Source organism: Cyanistes caeruleus, chromosome 3, assembly GCF_971803275.1.
Source record: "Cyanistes caeruleus chromosome 3, bCyaCae1.hap1.1, whole genome shotgun sequence".
NCBI classification, from domain to species: domain Eukaryota; kingdom Metazoa; phylum Chordata; class Aves; order Passeriformes; family Paridae; genus Cyanistes; species Cyanistes caeruleus.
The window spans coordinates 71,603,353-71,622,599 of NC_141703.1; the positions used below are offsets into that span (position 1 = coordinate 71,603,353).

Genomic DNA, 19,247 nt, shown 5'->3' on the forward strand with positions numbered 1-19,247 from the left:
GCAGTGTCCATGGCATGGCATCTTCTGCAGCAGCATCTCAGCATATTTTACAGTTGTTAGGCAATTTAACTTTGCAAAAGCGAATTCTTGAGAAGTACACAATCTTCAAAAGGCTTTATTTTGCCAAGGGGGAAACTGAGGAGCAAACAGGTTAAAAGTAGCCTTTTTGCCATAAAGTCAATCATTCATGTCCTTGGCATCAAGAATAATCAAAACGTAGTAAATTGGATTAATTCCTTACAATCTTATAGTGCTCTTGCAAAGGAACTGAAAGAAACAGCCTTTTATCATAAAACTATTTATTTTATTGCCAATTGATTGGCAATTTTGGATGCCACATCCCTAGAAGTGTTAAAGGCCAGGTTGGATGGGGCTTGAAGCAACCTGGTCTAGTGGAAGGCGTTCCTGCCCACAACAGGGGGGTTGGAACTGGATGATCTTTAAGGTCTCTTCCAAAACAAACCATTCTATGATTCTATGCACTGTATCTTTGTACAATTTTCAATTCCTATTTTACTCCAGAATAGCTTTGTTTTAGAAGTAATAAGTCATCAATCTGTAGTGAAGGATATTCAGAGAAAAACATTAAATATGTGATTAAGAATGTTTTGATGCTGTAGAGCTAGGCTTGTTCAGAAATAAATAAAATACTACTCAAGTAGTCATTTATATTCAGCTACTGTACAAAGAGAGGTTTTTCATACATGTAAAGAGAAAGGTAACTTGGTATGTGAAGTTCCTATCCTGAGGAAGATCTCAAGTCTAAGAGGTCAATTGAGCATTGTTTAATATGTAGTTTTAATTTAAGTATTGTATAATAGATCTTTTCATGACAATAGAAGCTAAAATACTTCATGAGTCAGTTTATCGAGGAGGCCAGCGTTTTCCTAGGTTAAATGTTGCTGCTCTTCAAACATAAAATAATAAATTAATATAATAGCAGGAATCTTAAATGATTGAGCTACTAATTCCAGAATGATAAACACAAGATGGGGGTTTAAATGCTGCTGTAGGCACATACCTGCAGTCTCTGGCTTCTGGAGATGTAGCCTGTTTTGTGCAACCAAGCCTGACAGAAAGTTTCTGCTTGAATTTCTTGGAGGAAAATAGAATTATTTAGCTCATTCAGGTTTCCACTCCTGTGGTTTCTAAGACCTATTGCAGGACCAAGGACATCATACATGGCAGCAGGGAACACAATTCACTGCACCCAAGATAAGTGCCAGCCAAGGACAGGGTCAGGGGCATCATATCAACATAGCACAATAATCCCATATAACACAGGTACTTATTTGAAACAAGCTCCACTGGCCTGGACACATTTCCTTGGAGATCTAAGATGCCTGAATCACGCAGGTGTGTTCATCTGTGGGACAGCCTGAGGCGTTCCAACAGCACGGTGACACAGTACTTTGGACGTGCATGTAGCTTCCTTCTCAACAGATTCCAGTCGTATTAACCTCCATCAGTGATCACTCTTCAGCCTTGACTCCAGTCCTGTGTTCCTTCACAAAGAACATCTTACACCAAAGAGGAAGGATGATGTGCTGAAGCTGCTTCCAAAGAGTGGTTCCAGGCCCAGGCTTACCTTTGGATCATGCAAGGCAATTGTCTGGGAGATGAATTGTCATGGTCCAAGACTGTGCTACTGTGCACTACTGTGCTACTTGTCTTTCAGAACATGCAGTACACATCCCCTCCTCTGCTCTGGGCTTGCCCTGGCAACGTTGCAGTTCTAGTAGAGATGCAGCCACAGTGAACACGGTTTTGAAGTGGATGAACCTGGGCTACATAATTCTGACTGTCAGCAGGACTCATTATTCCAGTGCTGGAGTTGGATCACATGGTTGTCAGGTCAGAAAAAGCTCAACTCTGCTTGCAAAATAACATGCAAATTCATCATAACCCAAAGCATTGTATAATCAGATCCTCATGCTATAGGAAACAGCATGTTCCAGAAGTCCCTGGGAGGCTGTACATAGGAAACAACATGTTCCAGAACTGCCTGTGAGATTATGCAGGGCTGGAACAAAAGTGCAGTTGTTTGTAATCCACAGAATTTTACCCCATGTACAGTTATGCATCTGGGCAGACTAAATCAAGAAACTGCTGCTGCTCAAAATCTCTCTGACGTCTGCAGGAGCGCTTCTACAAGACTAAGTTGTGAACTGTATCCTAAGTCCTTCATGCTGCTGTATCATGGACATACCTGTGTGACTGCAAAGTTTGATTAGATACAGGGGAGCTACAGGGGCGCCTTCTGTGAGAAGTTTCCAGAAGCTTCCCCCATGTCTAGTGGAGCCAATGCCAAGCAGCTCCAAGACAGTTGTGCTGCTGATCAAGGCTGGGCTGGTAATGCCCCTGAGACAATGTATTCAAGAACAATTTTTTAAAAAGTTACTGCACAGATGTAACTGTGGCCAGGGCAGAGCAGGGTGAGAACACTGGGAGTGAGTCAGCCCTGCAGATCCCGAGTGCAGAAGGAGGGGCAGGAGGTGCTCCAGGCATTGGAGCTGAGATTCCCCTGCAGCCCGTGATGAAGACTGGTGAAGCAGCTGTACCCCTGGAGATCCACAGGGGAGCAGAGATCCACCTGCAGCCCATGGAGGAGCCCACGCTGGAGCAGGTGGGTGCCTGGAGGAGGCTGTGACCCCATGGGAGGCCCCTGGGGAGAGGAGCCCATGCTGGAGCAGCCTGTCCTTGAAGGGCTGCAGCCCGGGGAAGAGTGACCCACACGGCAGCAGTTTGAGCAGGACTGCTGCTCGAGAGATGGACTCACACTGGAGAAGTTCATGGAGAACTGTGTCCCACGGGAGAGACCCACGGTGCAGCAGGGGAGTGACTCCCCTCCCTGAGCAGCAGGTGAAGCCATGGAACTGACTGTGACCCCCCCATTCCCATTCTCCCTGAGCCACTGTGGGAGGAAGTAGAGCTGGGAAGAAGGGAGCGGTGAGGGGAAGGTGTTTTCATGGTTTATTTTACTACTCATTATCCTGCTCTGATTTTCTTAACAATAACTTCAATTAATATCTCTAATTTAAGTCTGTTTTGCCTGTGATGGCATTTGGTGAGTGATCTCTCTTGGTCATCTCAACCCATGAACCCCTCATTATGTTTTTTCTCCCTGCCCAGCTGCAGAGGGGAGTGACAAACTTCAGTGGGGGCCAGACATACAGCCAGGGTCAACCCACTGGAGTCTACTCAAATGTCTTTGTGCTAGACCACGGCAGTATCTCACCTCCCTTCTCTTCTGCAGTGTTTCACAGGCTTATCTACGCTCCCTGCCACGGTCCCATATATTTTCTCTTACTGTGATTAACTCAGATACCTCACACCACCGCAGACTGTAGCTGAAAATGCTCCCTCCTGCATGGCACATTGTGTCCTGGTGGTCTAGATCTTCCAAGACTAAGCCTGACAGAAAGAATGACCATGACATCCAGGATGATGTCATTCTACAACCAGAGCAGTAGATATAGCAGGACTGAGGAACAGGCAAGAGAGACTTGCAGAAATAAGACAGCTGCCATCCTACTTCCTGCTCATGTTCTTTTCCACCTCTTAGAAGGATCAGGTCCCAGAGCTTTTCTTCCTTGGTGATCCCCTCAGGGTGTTCTGTAAAGAGCACTGAACACGCTCTGCTTGTACCCTCAGGCGGAAGCGGTGCAATCCCAGATGGAACGCTGCTCCAGTCCCATGGGAAGCATGCTACACACAAGGCAGCTCATAAACCCCACAGGACACTTCTGACCACTTGCAGGCATCCTATGAAACTGGGCAGTGTTCTTAAAACCTGAAAAAGCATTTCATGAAGATACAGAAAGACTTCACTGTCACTGGGGAACAGTCTGAGCACTGACACTGAGAAGGAGCACTGAAAATTTTAGAAGACGGAATTCTTGCATTTCAAAGTGCAATAACCAAAGTCTAACTATTAAACCAAAGTTATGCCAGGGATCCAAAAAGAAGCCATCTCAGTGGACTAGTTTTCCAAGTATTTATTAGGAAATTCTGAACACCTGACTAATGTTTTTCATCTCCCCAAAGTGATTCCTACTACAGGAATTTAACGTCTCAGTAACCTCAGATCAAACTTGTTCAGTTCATAAGCAAAATGGTGATTTCTGTAACTGACTTCTTTGCCCATACTCAGGCTGTAGAAAACTACCACTGTGTGGTCGGTGCCACAGCCTCCAACGTGAGACTCAAAAGCTGCAACCTAATTAGCAACTCTGAACAAACTAGGCTGAAATCCTGACAGCTCTGACCACTCAAAATAAAAAAAAACAAAAATAAGGACATTTTGCCAAGAGACTGCAAAATGGTCCTGGCTCATCTAAGTGTACACTAAAATTAAGATGCTTTCTTTGGTATCAGTGCAAAGTGATTTGCTGGATTGGGACCTTAAGGAAGACCAAGGTTATACCCAGCATTTTTAGGTCAGTTCACAGGACTTAAATATATTCTGGTTTTAGATGAAGGATGTGGGATTTTCAATTTTACAAGCATTGCTTCGAGGTATTCTGCATTGAAAGATGAAATTTTAGAGGCTTCTCTGTTTCTTATTATCATCATATTTATCTCTGAAAGCAAAAGCTTTACACATTTGATACATTTGATACAGCTTACAATGTATATGCATGAGTAAAATAACCTCACCATTATTCTTTTAATCAATCACAGAAGACGCTGCAATTACAAATCTATGTTTTTAACATAAGGTACCACATGTTCAAAGTATTTCACAAACAGTTTATAAAAATCCAGTACAAAATCATTATGAATGAAAAAGTTTTTCAGCTAAAACTTTTACAAGGATTAAAAAAATGATGAGTGGCCCATATGCTATTCTGGAAGCAGATCCTCTCCTAGTTCTTCATCAGCAAAATCATCTTCCTCTGCTCTTTTTCTTGCTGCTGTTTTTGGTCTTTCTGGTTGCGGGCCAAGTGGATCTGCGTAGGAGGCATCTAGGGTTTAAATAAATACATGTGAAACAGTTACAAACTATTTTAGTTTTAACTTTAGCTGGTTTTAAACATACAAAATCAAACACAAGATTAGGATTTAGCAGTACACATCTGTGTCTTTGAAATGCAGACAAGAAAGAGCATATGAACGCTGAAGGAGAACAAAACACTGCATTCAGGAGCAGAGGCAGGGCACAAGAGCAAAGTTCCTGAGTTCTACTGATGGAAGCCTTTTGGGTTTGTTTTTTCTAAATAAATTTCTCTTATTATACTACAGTGAGAAAAAGACTTTAGAAACATGCAAGGAACAGTAAGACTGATGACTTGTTTGAGGAATGGCTTTTTAGAAAGTACCACATTTGATATGGATTTGGGTTTTTAAACCCCTTTGAAAATTCAGTCCTATTGAAGAACCTATGACTGCAGAATGGCAAGAACTGACTTAAATGGTGCAGCAGACAGATATGGAAAGTTATATTAACATGGGCCACATTTCTTAATATTTACAATTACTTTATAGTGAGCTCTGAACAATGAAGCAAAAGCCTCATTTTCATGGGAAAATATCTCCCCAATTATCTAATTTTACATACTCTTCCAACAACTTTTTTTTTTTCCTTTCTCCTTATTTCTCCTCTCCCTGAGGACCATGAAAGTAAAAAAGGTGTAAGATGTCCACTTGCCTATTTCTTTACTGCTGCTACTTTCATAGGGTTCACTTGCTCCAGGCAGAGCTTTTAGTTTGGCACTCAGTCTTTCCCCTTTGGTACCACCACTATCTGGGGAACAGAAAAAAAAAAGACAGATAACATGCTGTTATGTTCTGTGAAACCACGATGCAAGAAAAACATCAATTCAGCTACTACTATCTGTCAAACCAGACTTGGATGAAACCATCCTTTCATGACAGACACAGTACTCATTTGTAATAGTGGTCTTTAAAACACAGCAGACACTGTGTCCACACAAGTGTGTGTGTTAATGTTTTTTAAAAAGTATATACAGCCTTATGACTTTGGAGTAAACACATTAAAATATTTCTGCTTCGAATGCTGACATTTCAGTTGCTTATAAATTACAGTCACATTTTGGAGTTAAAATAAGCATGATAAATATAAACACTGTCACAATGTACACAGGACATTTCCTATGTTTGTGTGCTTACTAATACATCAGTGTGATCCACCTGCTCAATACTGTCAAGGTTAAATGCAACACTAAGTTTGCTTTTAATTAGAAGAGTATATTTGCCATGTGCTGTCTGCGTGGCAGGCAGGCAAAGCTCATGTGTACAGACCATGCTGGCCCTGCACCTCGCTGTAAACACTGTGCTGGCAGCTCAGTTTGCAGCAGGGCCCCAAGGAATGTGTCGGCTCCAAGGGCTGCCTCCTGCCCAGACAACATCAGATTAACATTCTCCTGCCACAGCAGTATTCCAGACACTTTAAATATTCTGTTCACCTCTGAATCTCTTTTTCACATTCGTGGCAAGCTTTCAATCTCATCTGCTACAACAAATTTTTATGCAATATTTTTTTCTCCTGGGAGAAAACATTTTGAGTTTGACTTGGTATATTTACAAGGCAGGATGTGCAGCCAAATAGAGACATGTTCATTTACAACACCAAACAATGTGGGAAATAAAAGTCTTCCATCTGTAAGGAGGAAAAACAGGTTTCATTCAGTAAACATTAATTACAAAATCTGGACTTGGCAACACATTTCCATTGTCTTAATTACTACAAGTGTTATTTTAATAGATATTATTATAATTAAAAGGAAAAAAAAAACCCAAACCCCCAAAAATTCTACCAAGATGACAAACCTTTATCTCTCTATAAATATTACCACAGACCTCTGTTTGCTTACCCCTATATAGGAAAATGTCTCTGCTCCAAGAAAAATCTAACACATACAGTCACGTATCATTACAGTTGAAATTTCAAAGCAAGGAATATGTATTTTCATGTACAAACACTTCCCTTGGACCGATTCTCACTGACAGGTTTCATGAAAGAGGTGAATACTTGAAGGATTTGAAGAAACTGGGAGGAAACAATGAGTTTTCCTGGAGAGGAACTCAACCAAAGGGCTGTGACATTACAGAAGGGCCTCCCCTTGACTTCAGTTGGCTCTGGACAGGCCTGTGCAACAAGGTGAGAGCTGGGCCTCAAAGATGGTGTGGATGAAAATATTTTGAAGGAAATACAAATAATCAATGAGAAAAAGAGCAGGATAGAAATAGGCACAGTCTTGCATAATGGAAAACAAGTAATTTTTAAGATGATAAATGAAGTTGTAAGGAGCAGTAAAGAGATGCAAACACAGGAACAATATAGCAGACTACACTAGGAGAAGACTGAACTAGTCAAAGAGACTCCACAGGTTTAATTGGTTGGTCCCAGAAAGGAAGAACTGCATGTAATGAAAATAAAAGAGGAGGAAAATGGGATAACAAATGTTTTCAACTGCGAAGGAGGAAAACACATGGGTGTTAGTGATACTACCAGAGGAAGGTGAAAGACTATATAAAGTGAAAGAAGGAAAATAAAGATGGTAGACAAACCAAACTGTGTGGGATCATCATAATACTCACTAGTTACCTGCACATCTTACTGCCCTAAAAAAATACAATTGAAAACAGAGGCTTCTTTAGATTCTTTAGATGTTCTAGGATCCTTAAGTCTTATTAGGTACATTTAAAAGTAATTTACTGAAAACTTCTCAGGTAGATCAGCAAAGTAACACTGCTCACCTTACTTCTGTAGGAGCATTATATCTATCAAGAGTGGAGGGAAGGTTAACAACCCTTCTGGTTAGTTCTTCACATTTAGCTTTAATTAGGCTAATATGCAAATCCACATCAAGTCTCTGGACTGCAATATGCTCTGGGCACACCTGAAGATGAGGAAGAGGAGTACCTTTCATTTTAAAGTGCACCCAGAAGAAAGTAAGAGGTGCTTGATATCATCTGCATTACATGGATATGTCAGACAGAAGCTCAGGAAGTGGGAGGTCTGGCTTCAATGATTTCTTAAACCTGAGCAAGTTCAAACCCACAGCTCCAGCTGAATGTCCTAGCTGTTGAGCCATTTGGGATAAGCTTTGCTTGACACTTGCCATGGGATAAGGGTTTGGATGCCAATATTGCAGCTATTAAAAATTTTGTTGACCATATAACATGATCTGCCAGAAGTCTAAATCTCATCTTCAGTATACATTCACACGTAACTTGGCAATGTTAAGGAATATAAGCTTGCAATACAGACTTCAGGATTTTGGTATCCTACAGTGAAGAGAACTTCAGGGAAGGAGTAGTTTTTAAAGCATTTTGTCACAGACATGCATGTTTGTGGAGTCATGTTTTAAAATTTCTAGTCATCATTCTTTGCTGCTCTCACCCCATCTAGAAAATGATTCTATATACATTTATATACATTTTGAATTATGGGAATGAAATCAACTTTCATTGAAATTGGAGAATATGGAGAAGAAAACAAAGCTAACAGTGTGACTCTGGATGAAAAGCTTCATTTGTAGTTTTTCTCTACTAAAAGCACAGCTTTGAGTGTTGAAATCTGTCTGCACCTACAATCAGAGGACTACAGGTAGATATTTCTGAAACTGCAAATTAATTCTCTCTGTATTACTGTATTAACTGTACAAACACCTGCTCCTAATTCAAAGCAGCTGTTGAATAATGGAAGACCACCACTAAACTAAATTGCTCTCTGCATCTAAGGAAACCTTCACTGCAACAATATCTGCAGTCCTTATTTATTAACTTATTGGGCTTTTACCACATAAGCTATTACTGTAGTTCATGTGGAGGCCATCCCCACTGTACTCACTTTGGGGTGACAACGTGGACGCCTACACAAGAACTGACCGCAGGAACGTGGCTCCAGATTTCAGTTGAAAAAGCAACAGGAATCGATTAAGCAGAGCTGGTCAATATATTTTTTTAATCTGATTTATAAATGCATTTACTCTGTAAAATCATTATACTTGAGATTTGGATTATCATGCTGACATTACCTTTCCCTTGCAGTCTGTGTTCAGCAGCCTTTACTGAGGACTATGCACACAAAGACATAAATAATACACTCTGCATGCCGATATCTTTTACAGTGCATTCCTTCCTCTCATCTGTTTAAAAGTCATGGTCATATTATTATATTTAGGATGATTAAATTATTCTATTAGAATTGTTTCATTCATTTAGATTTGTTCAATGTCTTACATAAACTGATTTGAACTAATTTCTTCACAGAGAATTTGGATGGGAATAAAAAAGAATCAAAATATAAAATCTAGTTTTTAAAAATGGCCAATTTTAAATGGCAGAACAATGAATAATGCAACATACTGCAAAAATAATCCTATTTTTTAGTAGTCCTACTTTAAGTAGTGATAGCTAGCAAAAAAGATTCTCAATTTTTTTATGTGCTTCTGTACTTCCTGTGTCATGATACCTGTGTGTACTTCAAGCCTAGAAATCCATTGTATTTGTATTTTTTTTTTTAGGGGAATTTTTAGGGGAATAGTTGCAATTACAGGAACGAGACTACTGCATTGGAAATTCCTCCAGTATCACAAAGGACGTAAATTAGAAATTTTAGTACTATTTTACTCATCAAGAAAAGACATCAAAGGTAAGATTGTTTAGTAATCTACCTCCTCTGTAAAATGTTTATGTAACAAAGAGCACAGTGGGCTAATGCTCCACTAAATCCAGAATGTGTTTTAAGTGCAGCTCTGTGTATCTTTCATATTTGGGATGAATGGGCATTGGTTTGAGCAAAGAGAAGAGTAAGTTCAGTACAGAAGGCAGAATAATATATTAAAACTATGAAACAGCATGGGAAGTAGATGCAATTTATAACTTTGCTGCTGTTCCTTTTGATTTGAAATTCTGTTGAATGAAAATGGTTTGTGGTGTGTCAGTTCAGCTAACGCCTTAGTTCAGAGCAGAAAGCAGATTAAGACATTCTCTTCATTTCAACAGATTTCCCCTTCTCCATTAATTAAGAAAACTTTTTTCTATTTTGCACACACAGCCAACGGAATCATCCCACAATGACTTGTAATTAATGAGGCATCAACAGGCACACAAAGCCTAGCAAATATAAATTATTGTTGTGTCCTGGCTGCAGGGTAACAAGAAAATCTCTTGTCTTTATCACAGTCAGGATTACCTGGGATGCCCACAGCTCTAACATCTAAAACATATTTCTGTAATATATAAGGAGGTCCCTCTGGGAGGGTGTTTTAATATGGGAAATCTTTGGGGATGGTCAAACTGACACGGTCATCAGTGAAATGAAAAAGGGAAAAGACACCTAAATTATTCCCATGTGGTTTATTTTCCAAATTCATCCTGACAGGCCTAGGTAACAAGGAGAATGTAAAGTACTCAGCCTTTCATCTATTGAATTCAACACTGCTTCTTTGGGCTCCTGTCCGAGACTGCATGGCTCCTCTCATCCAGCACAAAACTCCCCATTCAGAGAGCTGGGCAAAGGCAGAAACCAAGTAAACACTGCCATGGGAATGGATTCCTTTACGTCATACTTTGCCTTATCTACACATATAAAGGCATGATGCTATTAAACAGGAAAAATCCCTTATGGCAGTAAAAGCCACAGTGCATCAGCTGCTAAACTCTGGAGGTTACAATCCTGTATTTGCAAAACACAAAAAAGTGAGTATGAAAACAAGAAAAGATTACTGGAAAGAAAATCTTGGAGAACTGCCTAAACTCAGATGTACTGTTATCTCCATTCAAGGTTTCATGGTGCTGTGGTTTTGGGTTGTTTTTCTCCTTTTTAAAATTAAAAATAGTAATTTTAACAGGACTCTATCAATGGCATTTGCTTCCAACATAATCCAAGTAAGATTGAAAACCATAAATCTGACAGTTGTGGGGAGAAGAAAATTTCACTTTTTATAACTGAGTGACAAATGTGTTCAATTTTGGGTAGGGATTTTAGATTTAATGCTTATCTTTCTCTCAAGACAAGAGCAGACTTTAACAGATACTGACATAAACATCAGTTTTCTTGGTCCCTCTGTTTCCATTCTGTCTACCATTCATACACAGACCAATCACATTGCTGAAACTGTCCTTTGGTGCATCTCATATACCTTGTATTTTAATTTATATTGGCAAAGTACTGGATGCCCTATGAAGTACAAACCTTGCTGCCATAGTTCTCTTTCTTCTTAGCTTCCTCTTTAAAAGCAATTTTTGATCATATTTACTAAAACAAGGAAACCTGGATTATTAATACTCTAAATATAAATAACTATATAGGGACCAAGTACTTTTAGAGAAGAAAATCACTTAGGGATGCTAACAAGTACAGGGACAGTGAGCTGGTAAGAGGAAAGAAAGAAAACAGGCATCATACCTAAAATATTTGGAATGCAAGACTTCAGTGAGCTAGTAAGTACTTTAATTTTGCTAGTAAGTACTAAACTGAGGAGGATTCCATGCTTCGCTGGGTTCAGTAATGATGGCAAATCCCTCATACAGTGTAGGAAAATGATTCCTTTTGGTCTTGGCAACACCACTGGAAAAGACTAACCTTAAAATGTATACAAATGTGGGTTTTTTCTTTCCTTTTGAAATCATTAATTTATCAAAAGCACACTAATATTATGAAATAAAATAGCCCATGTTTATATTTCAAACATGTCTTCACACAGGCCATGCACAGAAATTTATGAAACTACAAATTACACCTCATAACCCAGGTGAACAAAGTCAAGCATTGGACAAAATAAAATGTTTGGGTGCTCCTCTTAGTCATCCTCAGTACAATGTGGACAAAATACAACACAGTCCTTAACATCTGATGCTGTGAGTGTCACATTTCTTTACTTGATAAGGCTCCCCAGAGCCAACATTACCAGTTAAAATGTACCCAGTGCCTTTGACTCATTCTAAAAATACATATAAGTAGTACAGCTTACCACAACTTTTAATTAAGAATCCCAGCAGGAAGTTAACTCTAGGCTCAGTACAGGACCTTCTTTGTACCTCTGCTTGTTTGCCGAGTCATTTCCAGAAAGGCTGAATCTTTGGCACAGAATTTGTATAGTGGAGACTTCTCAAACATGCTCTTATACAAACTTGTTCCCAAACTCTGTTTTTTCTACTCTTTCATATATTTGACACAATATCTTGAACTCAACAATCTAAGAATTACTGATAGGGAAAATTCTAGGTCAATGCTGATCCTTCTTAACCTCTCATCCTCTTCCTTATTTCTTTAAAATTAAAAAAAAAAAAAAAAAAAGACAACTTTCCATAGATACTTCTATGGAAGTTGGATTTCTATATGGATTTCTACTTTGAAAGAAATACTGACAAACTGGTACTTTGGGGGATTTATGTTGTCTTAGCATCCTTTCATCATGAGCCTTATGTATATCTTCTTTTGCTGAATAACTGACTCTCTCCCTCCTGAAACATACCCCTTTTTCCCTAATGAGGGTGGGGATAATTACAAAATAGCGCTGGAAGAAAAGAGAGCCTTTGTACCACTTCCCTACACACCTGATGAGAAGTTTTGCACAGCTGTAAATGCCCCTGCCTGCCACCAATGCTGCTGTTCATTTCTACTTGTTGTATGCCGAAATGGATTCCACTTTATGACAGAGAACAGGCACCAATCCTGTCTCACACTGCTGTTTGTCTGGCACCTCCAGCTGGCTGCCTGATCACAGGGTTTATGTAACAAAGGAGAGCCCAGAAAATCTCCATCCTCTTCCATACCACTCTGTTACTTAAATAAAGAATATCTTTGGCCTGAGGCCCAGAACAGGTAAAATTCAATCCTAGGCGAATGGTTGTTTCTTCCACACATCAAGAAATTATTTAAAAGCTTCTCTAGTGTAACTACTGAGCTGAAAAAGGAATGAGATCTCTATCAAGCACCTAACACTCACTCTTAACCTTCAGAAAATCCATGGAAGCAGTCTTTGTAAATATAACAGCATTCTAAAGTCATCTTCAGATTACATTAGTAATTGCCATGACTTTTCATGACCCTATAGAATTTGCATATATCTGCTATGTAGGTGGAGAAATAAAATTACCAAAGAAGAAAAAACATCATAAATTATTTCACTGTAAAAGGAAGGGAAGAGAGGCAAGAATTCATAGGGAATATCTTGTAAGGAAACCCATTGATATCAAGATAAGCAAAAGGCAGGATACAAACAAACCATTTTCTTTTTGGTCAAAATATGCATTTTTTTTATTTTTTTATTTTTTTTTTTTGTGGGTGGCTGAAGTAGCCTGAAGTCTGCTAGTTTCCTATGGATTTAATAATGAGAGGGAAAAATCATCAGCCCTGCAATATGCAGGCTACCTAGTGCAGAAAAGACAGAACAGGGCAGTTTCCTGACTTACACTGGAAGAGTTTATATTTATGGAAATCAGCACTGTAAATCTACAGAAGCAGGGAGACTGAATAGCCAGAGAGTGAGCTTTCTTGTAGGGAAACTCCAGAACTCTGGTTCTGCTATACAGAGAAAAGGGGAAGGATGAGCTCATATAGGAAAGGGTATATTATCCTTATTACAGAGTTGGCTGCACAGAACAATCTGCTGAACTTGGTGTTAACAAACACCTAACATTGCAGATTACATAGTGGCCACGAAATTCCCTTTCCTTCATGTTAAATAAAGAAACAATGAATTCCTATTTCCCATGACTTATGTGTTCTGGTTTGTTATAACAAATGATTCCTTCTAGTAAATATTCCAAAGTTAAAAATGTTCAAATACCAAGTTAATGGGATAAAAACACTCAAGTCCACAGTACTGAAAACAATCAGAAATTTAGCTTTAGGAATAAACTAAGATCTGTATATGAAACACAAATGTTGGACCAAATCCATGCTGTACAAAACAACTGTACCAGTTGTGATTTCATAGAGCAATGAGAAAAATCAAAAAGTATGAAACAAAATTTGTGAAGTACTTACATATTACTCAGTGCATATTTGCATGCATTTCAGGATGAGAGGCTTTACAAACACCTTCAGAAAATCTGTTTTCTTCAGGATCCTGTCAAAACTGATATTTAAACAGAGGCCCTGACTACTTACCACCACTTCCTTCTCTGCGGCTACGTGCACTGCCATCTCTGCCAGATTTAATGCGCTGCAGAACAGTGGAAAAGGTTTAAGAAGAACAGAACAAAAAAACCCATTTAGTAATATCTATTAGAGAAAATTATTGAAATTTCAACTCAGTTTATTAATAAAACAGTAGAAGGATGTTAAACTAGACTGTAACTACTAAAGCTTGTTTCTCAACACAAAAAATTGTCCTTAAAATCAGGGTTAAATCCAATGTTTACATAAAACAAGAGTTCTGTGAAATTCAAATAAACTATATCAAAAATTATTTTTCTTCAGATAGAATTTATACAAGGAATGTGCATAAAAATAGCTCAGATGTTTCTTTGTAAAATACAGCTGAAAAAACAGGCAACACAGCTCTCCTTGCCTGAGTTCAAAGTAGCCTCTGCCCATTAACATCTTGTAAATCCCACAAGCATTTTATTATTGTAAAGACTCAAAAGGAAGAAGTGGAGGAATCTATAAAAAGAACTATTCACCCTATGGATCTTGGATTTTGAATTTTTGGCACAGAACTGTATTTCACAGCAAAATTTAATTTGCTGTTGAGTGTTAAATGCAAGATAAAGGTGAAGGTAAATACTTTAAAAGCTATGTTTAAAAAGTCAGTTCTCTTGCATAAGGGAAGGTACCATAAACATCTCCCAGCTGTGTTTTTTTTGAGTGTTATTTGAAAACTTTAACAGTTTACCAAAGCAATACCTTCATATGACATGGCAGACAGATCTTCTGGCAAAACACCGAATTTCTTATGCATACATCTTGTCAGTTATAAGAAGGGACACCTCAGTGAAGGACTTTTTGACAGGTAAGTACAAAACTTGATGTTTAAAGCACTCAGCTATAAATAAAGTATCTCTGCATCTTATTTCAAAATATGAATTCAGGATCTGATTAACACATCATGTCTTCAGGTAAATTACTGTAACTTCACTCATTTTTCACCAGAAAAATATCATGAAGTCTGGCAAAGTTGGAATGATACCAAAGAAGTGAAAGAACTTCCAAGATTCATGCCAACAGAAAAAGGAAGAACTCTTAAATCAAAACCCACAGGAGTCAGACAGGAAAGCATTGAGCCTAGTGTGAAACCAGGACTGGTCTTGGAGCAATTCAGTCTGGGACCAGATTTTCTCACACTTTTATATTTGTTTTGGGAAATCCTCAAGTCTAAAATATGTTCTCTGAATTTTGGATTATATATCCTTTTCACAGCCCAGTGAAGTAGCATATATATCAATCCTTCAGGAAGTCTATCCAGACTCTCCAGCTGTTGAATGACTGACAGCAAGTCTGACAGCAGAAGCTGAGCTTCAGTCTGCCCAAGGGAAGCAATCCCTATGTGATAGTGCCCTCTTGGCATTTACATCCCAGGACTTTCCTCCCAGAATATTACATAAGAACTACAGCTTAAACATATGAATAACTCCTGTAAAATTCCAAGTGAGTAGTTTGCAAGTAATCCCACACTAAAAGCAGACATTCAAAATAGGTTTCCACCCTAAAAATGCTTACTTCTCCTATGACTGCAAAAGACATTTAGGATGGTTAGCCCAGATGTGGATGCCTGAAGGCAAAGGCAGTAAGGCCCCTCCAGCATTTGCACCTCTCATCACTGCTTCTCACCACACCCCACGAGCCCCGTTCTCAGTCATTAAGCTCACTTAATGGAAATAAATAGTAATGTGTGCACACAGCAGTGCCAAGGAGGCTCTGTGAACTTTTACACTATTACCTGTCTTTTTTAGAGTGAAACATGGAAAAGGAAGACTAATGCAGTAAAAAAAAACCCAGGCAAACAAACAAAACCAAAAACACCAGCCCCCCTCCCACCGTCCCTCCCGCCAAACGTTCCAACGTATGAAGGTTGCAGTAAAAATTAAATGCTGTGAGAAGCAGGGAGAAAAATTTCTACAGGGAATGAACTCCACAGATGTTCCCAGATTCTTGGCTGGAAGTATTTAACAACTTGTCCATATTTGAGAGCTGAGGGAAATAAGTACTCCAGAATATTTATTTTGGTATAAACTCCATGTGGATATACTTATTCCGGAAAAACAATGCCAAAATAGAAAATTTTGATGAATTTCTACAGGAAGACAAAGTGTGTGTGCAGACTGTGAAATGCAGGTATACTACACTAGCATTTTACCTATTTTGTCTTCACTGGGTGTAATTGAGAAGTCAAGGGCCAGTCTAAAATTGGGAGCAGGAATCGAATTCTATCTGGTACTGCTAACTGAAACCAGTATTCCTATTGGAAACTTAGATGGTGAAATATTAAATTTTGGTAATTTTAGAACTAGAAAATAGTTTATGACTGTATGGTCATGGATGACAGAAGGAACTTTGGAAAAAATACTCTAGTAGTTTCCAAAGCCACATGGCAGAGAGAAGACTAAAAATCACACACACACACACCCCCAACGAAGAAACAAACAAAAAAAACCTTCCCAAACCCAAAACCAGAGGATGGGAACCCAGATGTAACATTAACAGCAAAAGAAGGATCTGCAGGGCTATTGTTTGCAAGACAGCACTGATGCAGAGATGTGATGTAGTCACTCCACTATTAATGCAGGACAGCTGCATACTGAATCACAGCATGTCCTGAAACATCTTTTCTTAGAGTCTTTGCTCCTTTACCAACTTTACCAGTGTTCATTTTTAAGAAAACTGTGTCAGTGGGTTCCCTGGGGGCAGAAGTTATTCCTTTCCTCTGGGAGGAACTTGGAAAGTTTTCAGAGTGTGGCAGAGGAGAAAGCCAGAAGAAGGAGCTGGGAGCATGTCCCACCAAGACAAGCAGCTGCAAGACGGAGCAGAAAGCAACTCATCAGACTTCAGAGGTTCTGAAGAGAGTATACTTGGAACCACAGGGGCAGAATTTTGCTCCCATTCAGAGCTTACTCAGGCTGGAAATACTGGCCTGTCTGCAGGAATGAAGCTGACAGAACTGATAAGAAACTTGTTTTATTTTTGACAGTGGCTTTTAGAGGGCAAAAAGGCAAGAGGAGTGTTTGTGTGGGTTTGTTTGGGTTTTTTGAACTTACTGCATTTCATCTGCTTAAATGAAAATTGGTTTAGCTTAAATTACAATACAATCAGGCTTATTCAAAAGGCTGGATTTATTATTTTTCTGGGTAACACACTAGAGGAAATATTTGAGCAGATCTACCTTAAAGCTTTGACTAATTAAAAGTGCCATCATAGACACTTATCTGTTCCAGACAGGTCTACTCTACTCTGTTCTCTTGAGACCTCAGAGTTGTGTGTCCAGTTCTGGGGTATCAAGTGTAAGGACATGGACCTATTGGAGAGGGCCCAGAGGCCATGAAGAAGAAAAGAAAGCTGAAGCACTTCTCCAGAAAGACAGGCTGAGAGGGTTGAAGTTGTTCAGCTGGAGAAGAGCAGACTCTGGGTAAATATTGATTGAAATATTGGAAAAATTGGAAAAATTGAAATTGTGGCCTTTCAATACTTAAACGGATCTTAAAAGAAAGACGGGGACAGACTTTTTACTAAGGCTTGTGGTGACAGGACAAGGAGAAATGGCTTTAAACTGAAAAAAAGGTAGAGGAGAAAAAAATGTGTCGAGGATGGTAGGACACTGGAACAGGTTTCCCAGAGAAGCTGTGGCTGCCCATCCTGGAAATGTTCAAAGTCAGGTTTGATGGAGCTTTGAACAACCTGACAGTGGAAGGTTTCCCCATCTACAGCAGGGGGTTGAAACCAGGTAATCTTTAAATGTTCCTTTCAACCTAAACCATTCCATGACCCTGCTCTGCAAGGTTGATGCTGTGACAGGATATATGACTCTTGAACAGGAATATTGAAATGCAAGACACAGAGGGACCTTCCCACATCACGGCTGAATTATGATCACTGTTAAAGTCTGAACAGTCTAAACCAACTGTGCAATAACTTGTGCAACCAGGAGTCTGTGTTAGATCCCACTGATACTTTTGTCATTCAGGTATGACTTAATTAATTCCCTTAACACAAAGAAGTCAGAATGAAAAGAACCCCATAATTAAAACGTAAGTTTTCTGTTCCTAAAATCTTAAGTTACTTGGAGGATTTAAACTTTTAAATATTCTGTCCGTAGCCTTTTCCTCAGCAAAAAATATAGAAATGTGTTTGGGAAAGCTCTTGTTTCCCATAAGAAAAAAACAAAGAGATATGACAATTTTAGTTTTTTTTAAAAATTGTACTCAAATATTAACTTTATTAAAGAAAAGAAGTGTTTTCCTTAATGTCTTTGACATTTGCCCATCTATAATTAATGCCTTCAGCGTAACAAAAAGGCCAGAATTATGTGCAAGGAAACAGCCTTTCCTTCTCCAGGGACCTCCCTCTCTCTAATAAATTATAAAATAATCCACTTTTAACTGGTTTTGTTGCTGAGCTTTCTCAAGTAAAGCACTGAGGTATTGAAAGTTACTGCAACCAAGTATGTATATCAATGTCTTGAAGTAATAAGAAACCATGCAAAGCCTGTTTAACACACTTCAGTGAATCTCTTAATTGTGAGTTTTGCAGAATAGGAACATTATTCCTGGTCATCTGTTTTGCTTACTGATACAATTATGGGGAGACAAGGAGGAATATCAATCACACTACAGCTGTGGACTGCTTTCTTTTGTCCATTTTCCCAAGTGCTTTGAATTTTACACTTACTGAAAAACCCAGTCAGTACACTTCAGCTAGCCCCTCAAACAAAGTATGGTTGTAGCATGAAGCTGGAATCCTTCAGTCAGTGTTTCCTCCTGTGAGCTTCATTTTTAAAGTGTCCTAGTGTTCATACTCAGTGTGTATACTCAGGCTTCCCAGAACTTCAGCAGAAGTACCTAAAGATGTATGTGCACATAATCTGGCATCAAAGGGGACCAGGAAGTGTTACTGAGAGCAAAGTAAATTAGTTAAGACTTAATGTATCCTAATGTGACTATGCAGCTTTGAGGCAGTTCTCTGAACAAACAAAGCAAGCTTGAATACTCTGCACTTCAACAGGATAATGCTTTTCAAATAAGCAGCTGTTTTTAATTTTAAAATCTTATTTATCACCAGAATAGCAAGAAAACAATGCACGAGTGCACACACACACACAAACGTGAGCTCACTC

General features: G+C 39.0%; 1 protein-coding gene across 8 annotated transcripts in view; it reads right to left on the reverse strand.

Moving 5' to 3' along the window:
- Positions 1–3,983: 3,983 nt before the first annotated feature.
- Positions 3,984–19,247, reverse strand: part of IFT88 (intraflagellar transport 88) — a 45,533-nt gene continuing 30,269 nt past the window's right edge. For all 8 annotated transcript variants that reach the window (XM_086881887.1, XM_023919691.2, XM_086881886.1 and 5 more), the window contains 3 exons: positions 14,090–14,144; positions 5,651–5,746; positions 3,984–4,967 (listed from right to left, as the gene is read on the reverse strand). In XM_086881887.1, coding sequence (XP_086738013.1) covers positions 4,846–4,967; positions 5,651–5,746; positions 14,090–14,144 — 273 coding nt within the window. In that variant the 3' untranslated portion in view covers positions 3,984–4,845. The remainder of the gene's footprint in view (positions 4,968–5,650; positions 5,747–14,089; positions 14,145–19,247) is intronic.